Source organism: Pseudopodoces humilis, chromosome 22 (genome assembly GCF_049639895.1).
Source record: "Pseudopodoces humilis isolate 2021_Gansu_Grassland_sample_001 chromosome 22, ASM4963989v1, whole genome shotgun sequence".
NCBI classification, from domain to species: domain Eukaryota; kingdom Metazoa; phylum Chordata; class Aves; order Passeriformes; family Paridae; genus Pseudopodoces; species Pseudopodoces humilis.
In genome coordinates this window covers 5,834,201-5,849,661 of record NC_142221.1, presented here as the reverse complement: position 1 = coordinate 5,849,661, position 15,461 = coordinate 5,834,201, and the positions used below count along the sequence as shown (strand labels likewise).

General features: G+C 44.8%; 1 protein-coding gene across 12 annotated transcripts in view; it reads right to left on the bottom strand.

Moving 5' to 3' along the window:
* Positions 1–1,475: 1,475 nt before the first annotated feature.
* Positions 1,476–15,461, bottom strand: part of DNM1 (dynamin 1) — a 65,213-nt gene continuing 51,227 nt past the window's right edge. For 4 of the 12 annotated variants that reach the window (XM_088065863.1, XM_088065860.1, XM_088065864.1 and 1 more), the window contains 6 exons: positions 15,120–15,229; positions 14,408–14,519; positions 11,736–11,906; positions 11,320–11,561; positions 10,762–10,968; positions 1,476–3,551 (listed from right to left, as the gene is read on the bottom strand). In XM_088065863.1, coding sequence (XP_087921989.1) covers positions 3,479–3,551; positions 10,762–10,968; positions 11,320–11,561; positions 11,736–11,906; positions 14,408–14,519; positions 15,120–15,229 — 915 coding nt within the window. In that variant the 3' untranslated portion in view covers positions 1,476–3,478. Of the gene's footprint in view, positions 3,552–7,399; positions 7,437–10,761; positions 10,969–11,319; positions 11,562–11,735; positions 11,907–14,407; positions 14,520–15,119; positions 15,230–15,461 lie in introns of all 12 variants that reach the window. The other 8 variants (XM_088065865.1, XM_088065870.1, XM_088065869.1 and 5 more) reach the window with 5 other exon arrangements.

Genomic DNA, 15,461 nt, shown 5'->3' with positions numbered 1-15,461 from the left:
GGAGAAAAGAGAACATGGAGGGAGGAGAGAGCTCCCTGAAGCAGAAGCAAAACAAATCTGGGTGTGGAAGTTTATGCCATGTGAACTGCATGTGGATATCCTGCAACTGAATCTGCCTTCAGGCAAGAACTCCCTGTTCTTAGGATGGGTGGTGTCAACAGTGGAGTTTTGAGGGAAACCACAGGGGAAATTAAAGGGACCTGATCATGGAAGCTGTGTGATCCAACACAGGAGTTTGTGCTGCTGCCTGAAACAGCATCAGCTGCCACCCTGTCACCTGCCAAGATGCAAGATGCAAGCAGAGAAACACACATTTGTGCCTGCTGAACATGAGAGATGGTTCATTTCTTCACGTCCAAATTAGTGAAACTTTACAGCAGCATAGCCAAGAGCTTCTCTTCTACTGCCAAAGGCAGATCATGTGTGGGCTGTTTTTTTTAATGGTTCATATCTTGGTATTTCCAAATACAAATTAAAAAAGGGACACACAGCACAATCAGTGTTTTCCTGTGAGCCCCCAGGGGAAGCTGGATTTTGAACTTTCATTCAAATGGCACAAGTTGTGTGAGCTCTTCAGCACAAGTGATTTGACTCCCCAGCTCCCCAGAGCATGGGGTCTGTACATTCTTTATCTGTGTAAAATGGTGTATATTACTTCAGGAGAAACTAAGCCTGTTCAGTGTTTAGAGCTGCTCAGGCTGTTTATAAATATGTATCATAACTAACAGAAGAAGGGCTGTGATTTAAAACAGTATTATTGTAAAAGGAATAAACAGTTACTGGGTGTTTACTCTCAACTGTGAAGGAGACAAGTCCAGTGCAGAAGGTCTGTGGTCTGTTGCAGAGGTGACTTAGCCCTGCTACAAATTTGCTTTCTGAATAAACTTATTCAGAGGGATACTGACTAGAGGTATTTCTTCTGCACAGACCACCTTGAAATTTGTCCAGAAAAAGAGAAGAATGAACGAATTATTGAAAGCACCTGCCCTGACAGTGAAACCATTTCCACTGAGCTTTCATGAATGTTTTCTGTACAGACTGCTGACAAGCCTGAGAGGTGGTTCTTGGCTAGCATTTCATATCCAGACCCCAGCTTCAGCTTTATTTTTCACCCTGACCCCTTTCAGGAGTGATTCCTGGACCTTACCTTTACTCAATGTCCATTTGCAGTGCTCCACAAGAACTACAGGCAAAAATCCCTTTTAAGAAGCAATTTGTGTGCTAACTCCCACCTTCTGTACGCCCCCATCTCTGAAGCACCTCCACACAATTCCTTCTGCACAGGGATTTACCTTTCTGCACCTGACAAGCTGTTTCATTCTACTGCAATTCCTGGCCACTCAGGGCTGATGCAGATCTGCTCCACCTTCCCTATCAGTGACAACCCCTGATTGCATGTACAGCTTGTTCACTCTATGGAATGAAAAGATCAGGTTATAATCAAACACAGCTTGAAAGCCACCCAGAGAAAAAGCAAGAGAAAGAGAGATGGTTTTATTCTAGTCATGGAGACCTTCATTATACAGAAATGAGAGTTTATTTCATCCAATAAACAAGAGTGACAGGTAGATCACAAACTGCATCACAGCTACTACCAGCACTGAGACAGTTCACCCACAAGTCTGGGGTAATACAATAACCCAACTGCACACAGCAGAGAATTTAACAATCAGCTCAAAAACTCAACATTGGGATTTGGTTAACTTTTTGGATGTGTGTGTATATATATATGTATATAGATATTCTTTTCCTACTTAAGTAAATTCACATGGAAGCACAAATGGCTTTTAACACCTGGACATATATAGATTTTTCATCTTATATATATATTTATAGATATTTATAACAGTAAAGATATGTTTCTCATTACTACAATATACTTGTTTAACTCCTTTAAGCAGCTGGGAAGAAAAAAAAGAAAAAAAAAAAACCAAACAAAAAAACCCCAAAAACAGTTTCACTACAATCACATCTGATATGTGTGTGTCACAAGTTACAAACAAAACAAGCCATGTGTGAGATTCGAGTCAGACCATTCCAGGACAGAACAGCTAAGAGGCAGGCAAAGAGTCTCAGAGGGAGCAGGCCTACATGTCAAATGGTGGTTTTGGGCTCTCCGGGCGGGCGGGACTGGCCTTACCCGGCCGGCTGGAGGTTAAAGACAAGAAAAACAAAGAAAAAGGGAAAGGGAAGGAGAAGGGGGAGAAGTAGTAAAACAATAGTTAAAATACAGAAAGGAACTGGCATCAGAACAATAGAGGATCCACAACAGAAATTAAGAGTAATAGCACTGAAATGAGAGAACTGCAACAGGAATCAGGCCTGGAGGACAGCCTGCAACAAAGGTGGTTCATTTAGCTCTGGTAGAGACATGACATCTGAGATGTACAGGGTTGATAATTTTTTTTAATTCTCAAGTAGGTTTTTTTGGTTTTGTTTTTTTTTGGGTTTTTTTTAAATACATGTAGCATGAAAAGTAAAAACCAAACCTTAAGATGAGTTGTGATCAACAACGGTTACAAGTTTCCCCAAACACGTACCATCCACATGCAAGAAAAGGCTACAGAAGAAGTCACCACAGTACCCCAAAAACACTGAAAGATGTGCTTAGTTCATAGCAGAAATATTTTCAACAGAACACCACACAGCAAACTCCCTGAAACATTTGGCTGTCCGTTTGCAAGGGGGGAGCAGCGTGTCTATTCCCCTCGCCCTGCTGGGTTCAGGAAAGTCAGCCAAAAATGGTGATGCAAGACAACTGCTGGCAGGAGCCAGTGTGTCCCCAGTAGGAATGCCTGGCTCCAGGAGCCAAGTGTGAGCAGGTCTGTGAGCTCCCTGCATGCTGAGGTGTGTGCGCTATCTCAGGCTTCACTCTGACAGGACTGGGCTGATCCATTGATTCCCCCCTTTGCTGATCTCCCTGCCCCACTTTGATGTGAAGTTGATTGCACTGTTCCCAACATGAAATTTTTGCACCTTAGAAAGTCAAGCTAATACACAGGACATTTAATCTGTTCCTAACAGGTGTCATGTGTTTTGACAGCATATTTTTGCTAAGCCACGTTTTTGTCTTAAACTACAAGGAAAGAAAACAGCTACAGCTCAGTCCTGGGTGCTACAGCTAACTTTTGCAGGCAGGACACTTGTCCAGGCTAGACTAGGCAGATGGAAGTACTGGACGGACAGCCACCACTTGGACCTAAGGACGTCCCTGTGGCTGATCTCTCCAAGGAGCCTGTGTACTTCAGGGATCCATGCCACTGAATGAAGGCTACTCTATGCTCACAAAGCAATACAGGACGCACGAGCGAAGACGAAGAGCTCAATCACTAGGCTAGAGTTTTACGACACACCGGGGAAGGGTGGTGGGAGGCAGGGATGTGGGATGGATGAGAGGAGTGACTGTGGCTGTGGAAGGGAGGGTGGAATGGGGAAGCCACCAGCACGGCACTCGTCGCCAGCTGTCTACAGCCTCAAGTTATAAATCTAAGAGGGACGGTTCAGCCGGTCGGATTATGGTAGGTCGAGTAGGTGAGGCGGGGCCCCTTCTGCTGTGAAAAAGCAGGAAACAAAAACAAGAGAACACACACTGTGGTTAGCACAGCAATTGCAGTCACAACCACACATGCTTCTCCACTTTGCGTGAGCCAGCAAAAGAATCCAACCTGAGGCACAAACCCCCATAGTGCAGCTCCACAAAGGAGAATCAAAGACTTCTACTCAGCCTCGCACTGGCCTTCCTGCACAGCACAGATCATCGCTAGAACAATACCCTGGACTGCCAGTTTTGCTTCCCTCTGAAATTTGGAAGTGCAGAGATTTACTGCCAGTAAGTGCTGTGGCTCTGGGCTGAGTGGAGAAGCATGGACAACAGTGAGCTCCTGTATCAAGCACATGACAGTCACACAGCATGGATGGGGTCCTCTGAGACGCGCTGCTGCCAGAGGCTCTTGGCTGGTTTGGAGGAGCACCTTCTTCCCCTGCCCTCAAAGCTACTGCAAGCCTGAGATTCCCTATTCTGACATGAGGCTGATTTGGATGTCAGGGGCAAGCTTACGGCTTTCAATTTTCCAGTTTGTGCAGAGCAAATGCAGCTTCTACTTCAATAAAAGGAACTTTGGCTACTCCTACTCCATCTGTTCCAACTCTTTTGCTGATACTTTAGCTACATAAATGGGCAGCAACTGAAGTGTTTGTCCTCTGCATGAATTAAGTGTTTTAGAATCTCCTTCCTGTAAGGGACTGGGGGGAAAAATAGCTGCGACAAAAACATACAAAACAACACCCTTGACATGGCTCTCAGCTCATTACCTTAAATATCACTTCAGTCTCAGACTACAGGCTGTAAGAAGGCTATAAATAAAAATGTGTTCTGTAAGACTGAGTCCAATCTGTGTTTTTCCTTTAAAGCATGCCCCTGCAGTGTCTGCAACCTCAACTGCATTTTGCTGATGTTTCATTAAGATATATAAATTGTCCAGTATCAAGCCAGAGTAGTTTTAAGGTCCAAACTGCCTGAAATGCAAAAAGCAAAGCCAACAGCATGTAGACCAAATGGAAGGGAAGCCCTTGCACTGATCATACAGAATCAGGTGTCACAAAATTAATGCCTCAATAACTACACTGACAAGATTTAGATTACAGAGAATCAACTCACTGCTAGAAATGAAGGCCCTCTCCTGACATAGGGGCTGAGGGGAGGGGGGGGGAGAGGGGCAGAGGAGGATATTTGTACCAGTAGTCTAGAATCACACTGGAACTAGAGGAGTTACACTCCTATAAAATGGAGCAAGTTGCCTCATTTAGCAAATAAACCAGAACAACTCTCCAGTCCTGTTTATTAAACCTCAGCAGAACTTACTGCTCCAGATCTATTAAGCCTCAGAGCATCATGACATGTGGGATCTGTGCATTATCTCTAAGGGTGCTCATGGTGTAAACGCCACACCAACCCCTTTTCAACTGTTATCGGAACAGCAACAGCACCTGAAATAAAACCTTAGAGAACTTCAGCTCAACATTTAGTGAGATGCTGTTGCATCATCATGTTAGAAGGCATTTTTTTATAAGGTTGACGGACTGTTTGCATTTCAGGAGTTTGCACAGGGTGTGCTAAAAGCCTCTGAGGGTTCACATGAAAAGGATGCTTGAAGCCACCAGAGTATGTAAAGTGTTCTGGCAGGAGTGGCCACTTGACCCTAGCAGGATAAATAGGGCTGAAAGGAGCACAGGTAGATGGGCTGCTTTTTTGTGATGTACTATGATTGATTTTTGCAGACTTATTTCTCTCGGCATTCAAAGCATTTTAGGGTGTGGGGCTGTCACTTTCTAAACTTGTAGGCTGTTTCTGTTGAGGTTTTGGAGATGCTTACAGAATCTGCCTGGTAAGGTTAGAAAAGGCTGAAAACTTTCCCAGCACTAAAAGGGACAGAGATGTCTCTCAGGCAACATTTACCCCCAAAATGCTATTTCAGTCTGACTACATTGCTAGTCAAGCCTTTTTATATCACTGAAAAGTCACTTTTCTCTATCAGGAAAAGGAACAAAGTTTTGCTCAGAGGGAAGCCTGTGGATGTCCGCAGTACATGAGAAGGAAGACCTGAGCCCTGGCAGCAGCCCAGGGAGATGAGTTACAGTGACTGTCACATTCTTTGAAGTCAGTCTTTCAGGCCATACCCAAAGAGAACACTGAGCTAATCCTATCTAAGAACCACTGGACTCAGGGAGTTCCGTTTATAAAGCTCTAACAGAGGTGGGAAAATATGTTTATTCCCTTGGACTGGATAAGGTTTTGGGTGTAATTTTTTGGATCATTTGGGGTTCTTTTTTTGTTTGTTTGGGGGTTTGAGGTGTTTTTTTTGTTTCCGTTCATTTGTTTTGGTTTTTTAAAAATTTTTATTTCCTTGGTGCTCTTTATGCCAGATTAAAAACAGAATGCCCCATAACAGCGAGTCCCAGAATGGGGTACAGACAACAGCAAGGCTCCTTTCCCAAGGTTGTTCACCCAGGATGCATGTTTCCAGGGCTGTCAGGGATGTCTGCAGTAGGCAGAATATTGGAGGAAACTGCTGATTGCTCCAACACCTCTGCAGTGTGTCATCAATGAGGAGGGTTGACGATGACATCCTCGAAGATGTCAATCATGAGCAATCACTGCAATATGGCACCTCTCAGCTCTCTAACTGCAGTTCTGTGCAGCAGTAACAGACACCATCTACTGCAAGATGGGCTGGGACTCCCCTGCCCCAGAAGAGGGGCATGAACTTCTGCTACTCCTATTAAAGTAAAATTTCAGCATGTTTTCCTCGCCCCCAGATCTCTCTGCCACAACCAGCAGCAAGGGAATCTGCAGGAGCTGCTGCTGTTCCACTCCTCTGTCATGAAACATCCACAGAGGAAGGGATAAGGGGTCCAAAAAATCCACACCTGCCCTGTTTTGCTCTCTGTACCTCTTTATCAATAAGGGCTGGAGGCTCCCAAGAAAAGGACTCGGGAGAATTTGCTAATGTCCCTCTTCACACCCCCACTGATGCTAACAGGATGAGCAGTACACAGCACAAACCCACACCCTGCTACATCACTGAACCACTACAATACTGCAAAATGCAGGGAAAGAGAGGACAGGGAAATGGGCTGGAGCTCAGGGCAGAGTGTTTGAGGGACACAGATCACTACACCCTTTCTCCTGCAGGGGCAAGCAGGCAGAGGAGAGAAGGCAGTTCCAATGGAAGCAGGAGAGTAACCTAGAAGGAAAAGGGTCAAGGAAAGAACAAAGGGAGTTCATATCTATCTGATGATGGGACACAAGGATAATAGGGAACATTCAATGTCAGAGTTACCCTGCACTCAGACATGGAAGTCCTGATATTAATGACCCAAACTCTTCTTGACTTCCATGAGCACTAGGGATACAGTGAGGATGGGAGCACTTCTCCAGCCAGACATTAGAGTATAAGAAGAGGAGTCTGAACTATCAGCTCCCCAAGTCTCTGTCTTGATCCTAACAGAGCTGACAGACCAAATCAAAGCAGAGTTTATTCAGCTGATCTTACAGTTAGTGTGGATACAAGCCAAATAAAAGATACAGTTTAGACCTTGTTGCCAGAGCTCATTCCCCCATCCCACCTTCTCTGTTTAGAAGCAGAGAAAGGGTCCTCCAGACCTTAAATCAGGTACTGAGGCTTTCCCAGCTCCTGCAGCTCAAGCAGCTGCTCTGTCTCTGATCAGCTGGTTTTTCTGTTCAAGACTCCTCCCTTTATGAGATCCTGGCAGAGGTGGTTCATCAGACAAGGGACTCTGTTACTAACACAAGAACTGGGCAGCAGAGGAGAGCTGCAGAGCAGTGCTGGAGGATGGGGACACAGTGACTCATGCATCGCAGCGAGAGTGCAAAACCTACCGTGGCTGCCAGTCCTCAGGGGTCACTGATAGTGATTCTGAAAGACAACACGAAATCAACATGGCAGTTCAGACAGTTCAAGGCAGAGGCCACACAGACTGTCAGGAAGGTGGAACAGATACACATGCACTTGCACAGCCACAGTCACACATCCCCCTTCAAACATAGCATGAGTAGGGGGACTGCAAACACACAGAAAACACTCATAGCCTCATCTTTACACACATCCAGACCCTGTTGTGCACAGGGGTGCACCAAAACCCATCCATCTGTCCACACACCTACTGGCTGTTGCTCACTCACCCAAATTCCTCACAAGTCCAGGCTGACATTCACACCAGTGTCATACCCAGGTTTCAGCACCCACCAGCTGGGCACAGGTAGTTGGACTTGTCTCTCACCGAGGATTCCTATTTTCTGACCATATTAAATGCTTAAGAAAGAGCTCAGGAAAGAGGAGATAAGATGCAGTCCTGAGCACTACCCCAAAAGGCACAAAGCAGGTGGAGGTTTTTCTGAAGTTCATAAATCATGAAAACAGCTAGTCCAAACACCTGATTTGGACCTCAGAGGAATAATTCAGGTCATACAGCTGTGTTACCTTATCATAGAATGGCTTGGGTTGGAAGGGACCTTAAAGATCATCTAGTTCCAACCCCCAGCCATGGGCATGGACATTGGCTATTGAATCACAAAGGAAATAATTTGTCACTTGAAACTGTGTGTCCAGGAACCCTTTGGGAGTTCCAGTGATGTGTCCCCATTGTACTGACCAGCACAGCAGCCAGTGAGAACCATCCATGCCAGGAGATAACCCCAAATCCATGCCCTGTTGATACCAAACAATGGAGAAACCACTAATGCCTTCAACACATTTTTCCAGTGGTTGAGTCATTCTCACTGAAACTTCCTTAATTCTCCTTCAAGCTCTTCCATCTACAGTTTCTATCAAACTATTTTAAAGTAAAGAGTCTAAATACCTGGGGGAATACCTTCATAGGTTTCTTTCCCAGGTCAAATCCTAAATGCAGTCCATTGCACACTGATAGAATCTTGGATGGTTTATAACTTTCAGTTCCCAAAATTATTTGTCTATATGGACTTCCACAGTAAAGTGAGTAAATGCTAAGCACAGAAGCAGGATGGTAGGTCTTTGTTTTAAGTGTCCTTAATTATATGCAGGAAAATCTTTCTGTGCAAAAAAATGTACCATGTGGTGATTATATGTGAAACTTATGTTTATGAAAAGGGAGCAGCGTGACACTTGTGTAAGTTCATCATTCATAAAATCAGATGCTCAAACCAGAGGCATAAAACTACCAAACTTCTACACAGACATCAATGAGCACACAAAATACCACCCAGCCACCACCACATATTTGTATTCACTCCACACCAACAGCTCCTCCATCAAAGCCCCCTCGTGCTGAACACAAGAGCTTTGTTCCTCTCCCCCACACACACTACACAGCCCAGTTAGCAAGGGAAAGATGGGTATTAAAAAAGCAACAATGGAGATGGCATTCGTTCACCCATGGCAGAAGGACCCGAGTCCAAGTGCTAGCAGGGAACATTCTTATTCTATATACAGAAGAGGAAGAGAAAGAGTCCCTTGTCATTGGAAATTCTCCATTCATCAGTGAACTCAAATGACAAGCTGGTATCAGGATCCGGAGGAGTCTATGAACAACTGGAAGAATCAGAGAGGGGGATCAGAGAATGAGCATCACACTTCACAGCTTCTGGAATTACATTCTCAACTCCAGATCAGGGCAAGTCAGTAGCATGCAATCCAACCTACCATCTCTCCTAAACCAAGGGGCTGCTCAGTCAAACGTGAAACTCTTTCCTCCTCTGTTCCAGTGCTGTTTTCCCTACCTTTCCCTAAGCCCTTCTCCTCATGCAAAAGGCAGAAAAGCCATTAAGATAGGCTATGACAGATTTCTTCAAAAAAAGGCCAATTCATTTCAGCCCATTTGGGGAATCCTATCACAATGGCCAGGTATATAGAATATTTTTCATGAGTGAAGAAATGAAACTGAGTGAAAGGAGGAAGATGGAGACAGAAAGAAGCATAAGTATACTGAAAACAAAACCACAACGTAACAATATATGGAAAGGCAGGGTCACAAGAAGCAGGAGCCAAAATACACAGTAGAAGCATGCTGACATCCATAGGTGACTCCACAGTCTCCAGGGCAACACTGAGGTATGTGAGGACAAGTTACTGTGGGAGCTGCATCAAGGTGCATAGGAAGGACAGGGGCAAAGGCACCAAGAAAGTAAAACCATTTACATACACCAAAGTCCAGAAACTGGTCTATAAAGCTGTCTGGACTCATCCACCTCTGAGCTGGCTGTGGTCTGGCAGAGAACACTTCCCTCCAAACAGGCAGCACCAAAGATGAGCTGGGCACTATCACAGGAGGAATGCTGAATCCACTCTGCCATACACCATCCCCAACCATTGACAGGCTTGGTGTTTCCACAGAAAATAGCGATGTTTCAGACCTGTGCCACCAGCACCCACTGGAAAGGTGTTTTCCACAAGGGAAGCATTCCCTCTGGCATGTCACTGGGGAGCTTCTGGTTATGTTTGCTCTTAACACTGCAATTACCTCCTCTTCCTCAAGGGAAACTAAGTACCCAGCATAAAAGCATTCCTGGTTCCAGACTGCTTCCCAAGTCTTGTTCAGGAACACGTACTCAGCTGCACAGGGGATAATCCCTTATTACTATGTTGAAGTGTGTCTGAAGTGACCGAACAGGAAAGGAAATGAGTTTCCTAATGGGAAAGCAAAGCTGTGTGATTTGAACCCTCTAGACTGGAAAATGCTGAAGTTGATTACACAAACAACAAAATTGCCTAAGAATTCATTTCCCTGCCAGTGATCCTGTGATACTCTCCTAGTCAAAAAGCAACTGAACAACTTTGAAGGTCTTCCTACTCACCTTGAAGAACTCTGGGCCAAGAGGAAAGGGGCAACTTCAGTCTCTGGGGAGCCCTACACAGAGGGGAATCTCACCCCAGTCCTGTGATTTATCTGGTGACTACAGGCATTAGTACAATTGCTGTAAACCTTGGGTACAAGGTGTTCTCCCACATTCTTTACAGTGGCTTGTAGAGAGGAACAGCTGCCCCTCTGTTTCCGAGAGCTGCCTTGGCATTGCCTCATCCATACAAGGAAACCTCAGAGGACAATAATGCTCCTTCCTCTGGATCCAATTCAAATATCCAAAGGCTGTACCCACACCATGCTCTCCATTCTCCTCCTATGGCCCAGGCAGGCCAAGTGCTGCCAAGGCTCCAACCCAAAACCAGAACATACTCCACCTGTGTCGAGCAGTGTTTCAGGACTTACCTGGGAACACCAGGAGGAGCACGATTAGGCCGAGAAGGAACCTGAGGTGGGGGCCCAAAGGGATCAGGAGAGGCACCTGGCCTGGAGGGCACAGGGGGGGCGGACCCACCAGCAGGAGGTGGCCCAGGAGCTGGTCCACGAGATCCAGGTCTGGCTGGGGGCACTGCAGGAGCTCTCCTCTGTGGCGTGGGGCTGGATGTGGGGGATCTGCCAAACAAACAAAGGCAATCAACTGCAGCAACAGCTCTGGGATCCCTCTGCCACCACAGGCTGCCTTCTGTGTTTCTCTCTTTAGCTTCACATCACTTTACACACCACCCTTTGGCTTTCAAGGGCCCCAGGCTGCCTTCAAAATTACGCCAGCCCCATCCAACCCAAGAGTTTAGAATGTCTCAACAATCTCTGTAAATGTGTCCTAGGAGCCTGCCAGCAGAAATACCCAGGGCTCTTCATCCACAGGAAGAAGAGAAGGACTCCCTGTCTCAGTGGGAGGCCCCAGCAAGGCACTGAAGAGGCATCAGGCAGGTCTGCGGGGCTCTCCCCCTGAGCCTCTGATACCTGCGTCCGGACGGTACGCTCTGCACCTGCAGCCAAGAGTCGTCCACCGGTGGGGGCATGGGGGTGCTGATGGTGCTGGTGTTGATGTCCCCGATGATGTTGAGGGCCTCTTTCAGAGCATGGTACATGCGCAGCATTTCATCGCGTCGCTGGGCCTGCTCCGCCGACTCCTCCATCAGTGTGTTTTGGTCACCACAGGAGTACAGGTTTGCCAGCAGCTCTGAATGGATGAAGTCCTTGGTCTGTAAGTGAGCAGAGAGAGGGAATCAATTTTCACCACCTTTCCCCAAAACGCTCTGTTCTGTCCCCACCTCTTCCTTCCACGTTGCCTTCCATTTTTCTTCATTCTTTTCCTCCCTCCCTATCTCTCCCCTTTCTGCCACTCTCACATCCATTGACCACAGTGTGATAAGTACATTGTTTATCATGAGGTGCATGATTGTCTTCGGCATGAGGTCTCTGATGGTTTTGTTGACAATTGCCATGTAGGAATCCACCAGGTTCCTGATCGTTTCCACTTGTCTCTCCAGCTGAGGATCCATGGAGTGCATGAAACTATCTCCTCCATTCTCCTCTGCTTCACTGGCCTGCAGAAAAAAGGAAAGATTGGCTCTTCAAATGTAACACAAAATTAGCTTTTCATGAGAGCTAAGAGAAGAGCAGAAGGGAACAGGCAGGAAGCGCATGCAATAAATAAAACTTATTTAAACTTACATTTTGAGCTGTGATTGTCAATGCACAAAGTTTATACAGACTTCTCCAGCTCAGATGTGAGAAATTTTAGCAATAAAGCTGCTCTCTTAGTAGAAAGTTATTAAGAAAAGGTGAAAGGCAACAGGGACTCCTGACCCATGTTCAGAGGTTATGGTTCCAGTGCATACTCAAAGCTGTATCATTATTTTTTAATGTTTACAGCTTCCTGAAAGGTTCTTCATTTGATCTGGGTTTTCCATGACCAGAGTCAGTTAAAACCAAGAATCATTCACCATAAATTAAGTCTCACAGGCTCTCTGCCATGCTGCATCTTTGTCCTCATTACACAAATGAGAAAACAGATACAGAGAAGTGAAATGACTGCTCCTCTCAGGCTGACCACAAGTAGATGGAATCAACTAGAAAACTTTCCTATCACTTCAACTGCAACTTCTGCATCATAAGTTATAATTATCTGTTCTTTCACACCAAGCAGATGAATCTCTTCTTGTTTGCCTGAAGTACATTGTTTATTCTGTCAGGTAAAACCTGGACTGTGCTGTTTGACAGCAAGCAATCTCCAAGGCTCCTCCATTTGGGATCAATTTCAAAGCACTGAAGCATGAAAGAACTGCTGCCTTCCTCAATGCTTATTAAAAAAAAAAAACAACAAACCTGTGACTGTACATTGAAACATCTTTGTTTTAAACAGACCTAGTCTGAACAATCTGCCATGTAGGAAATGGCTTCTCTTTTGTTTTGGGGAACAAAATATATGAGAAAGGGCAAATTCTTTTGTTCATTTGAGCTTTTGCTGAGAAGATCTTATATAATGTAGGAATGCAAGGTCTCAGTGTGAAACAAAGTAAAGGAAGTGGATGTTAAACAGGACAACTTAAAAAAAGTGGGGGTAAAAAAAACCCCAAAAATAAGCTTGCACCAAGATTCAGAAGTCATACAAAAAGGGAGGAATAAAAAGAAAAAAGGAAAACTCAAACCAAGAACAGAAACAGACAGCAGGAATCCAACAGAGGGTACAAAGAGGGAGAAGAAGCAAATGCCTCTCAGGAAATTGTGACAAAAGGAGAAAAAAAATGAGAGAGCTCTCTGGTGAGAGCCCCAGGAGGCAACACAGGCAGAGGGGGTCAGACTTACTTTGTCCTTGTCCTGGCAGGCCAGTTTGAGCATACGTGGAAAAAATTAAAACAAAAAGGGACAAAAAATAAAAAATGACTTTTAGTTGGTCTCAGAATTTGGAGAAGGTCCCATAATAGCATTGACAAGCAAAAGACCAATCCCACTAAAAATACATCAATACCTAGAAGAGGAACAAGTGAACTGTTTAGCTAAACTGAAAAGTAGGATGCTCTGCAAAGGAAACCATATTGTTAACAACAAAGGACAACTTATTTACCTGGCAAGGGCCACTGCCATTCCTTACAGTGGTTTTGAGACAGGGATCAGGGTTCCCATGTCAAACACCTCCACTTGCACAGCAACTGGTGGCCCATGGCCACTGTGGGTAAGAGGCCCAGTTTGGCTCAAAGCTAATCTGAAGTCATGACACTGTCATTTCACCCTAACTCTCTTTTTAAAATCTCTTATCAGTTTGTTAGGAAATGCTTTAAGGCAAAGTCAGCAATATTCAATTGTAACAGGACAGATGAATGTAAGAAATCTATTAGAAGCAACAAACACAAACAGAAAAGCAATTATCACTTTTCTAATGAGAAAACTATTTATAGCAGCTTCCTCTCACAAAGGAACAGGAAAAGCTTTGAATGGAAACAAATACCACAATTGTCTAGAAGATACTTTGAAAGCAGAAAATAATGCTGACAATAAGTGCTGTGGGACAAGGAGAAGGGAAGAGATAAGAGTTCTTGCTAAAAGAGCATATTAGAGCAAAGAAAAATGTATATTATTTATATTTGCATACCAAGCAAAAGAATAATTCAGAGACCGTCCCTCCCTAATTAGTTGGAGGAAGGAAAGGGAGAACAACTGCTAAGTCAGGAAGTTCCTAATAAGGCTGTACAGAGTTACCAAAAAGGAATGGTGCTTTTGCTCAGTGGATACCATACCAGTTAGTAGTCATGGTAGTTAAATGTCACCCTCATATTGTGAATTTAATGTTCACAAAACAGGACTGCTAGAGGGATTTATCAAGGCAGTCTTTTCCTACTTTAGCTTCTCTTCGAAGCTGTCAGTTACTTTATCTCAAGCTTCCCTAATGGAAGCAACAGGACATAACAAAAAAATTTTTAGTTATGAAAGATTCTCTGGAAAGACACAAAACCTTCACAGACTTATTTTTATCACAAGAAGATGGAGTTATCCTTCTCAAGACACCTGCTGTGTTCCTCCCTATCCCATTATTACAGCTGTCACTTACCCCAACACGCTCTGGGTAGACCCCTGCACGAAGGAAGGAAGCCTTCCAGCTATCCACCTCCTCCTGGGTCTCACAGGCCAGCTCCAGCTGCCGGTAGTCCTTGTAAACATTCCTAAAAGAAAGACACATATTTTATTATTCTCTCTTGCAACTCAGAGATCTGCCCGTATTTGACAAAGATATCAATGGCTAGGGAATCCTCCTGTCATTTTAAGACAGAGGCATTTGATCCCTTGCTAGGAACCTCATGATGACCCTGCAAAAGGAATTTTTTTTTTTTTTAATAAAGTTTGACTGCTCTCAAATCAGTTGTATGTTTCAACAAGGCCTGAAAAAGATTCTCTTTTTAATTCTGCTTGCTGCTAGACTCCTCCATCCATTCCAGGTCCTATGAGTTTCTCTAGTCACCAACCAAGAACATTGTGATTATAAATATATATCCCAGCCACGGGCAGACTGAGGTAACCACACCAAAAGGGTGAAGGGTTAAGTCCACACCACAAGCCATGCATTGGCAAACAAAAGGAAAATTATACATATCTGTAAGATCAGAAGGAATGAAGTTAAGTCCTCCCATCTCCTTCAAAAGTGGCTGTCCTGAAAGGACACTCACATCTTTCCTGGACAGCTATCCTAACACACTCATCCCTACTCTGTTACATAAATGCTGTCCCTAGCTCCAGCAGCTTGGTGTGCCAAGATGGGAGCATACCTCTGTTCAGTGTTGAAGAGAGCAAAGACGTGCTTGCTGGACATGAACCCCTTCTCCACATCTCGCAGCTTCAGGTTATCCACTGGCAACATATACTTCTTCTCCTTCTCCTGAAAAGGCAATGAAGAACAAGTCACTCCCTGCTCCAGGGGTGCTTCTGCTCTGCCAGTATGGAGCATCAGCAACAGGGCCCCACATCAACAGAAAGGCATTCTCAGACCCAGGTCCTCTGTTTCCTTAAATCTGTGTGAGAAGGGGAAATCTGGAAAAAAGAGTTTGTCCTTCTTTTGTGATGTGGCCCAACAGCTCTGCCCCATTAACTTCTCCAGGACCAGGCACCAA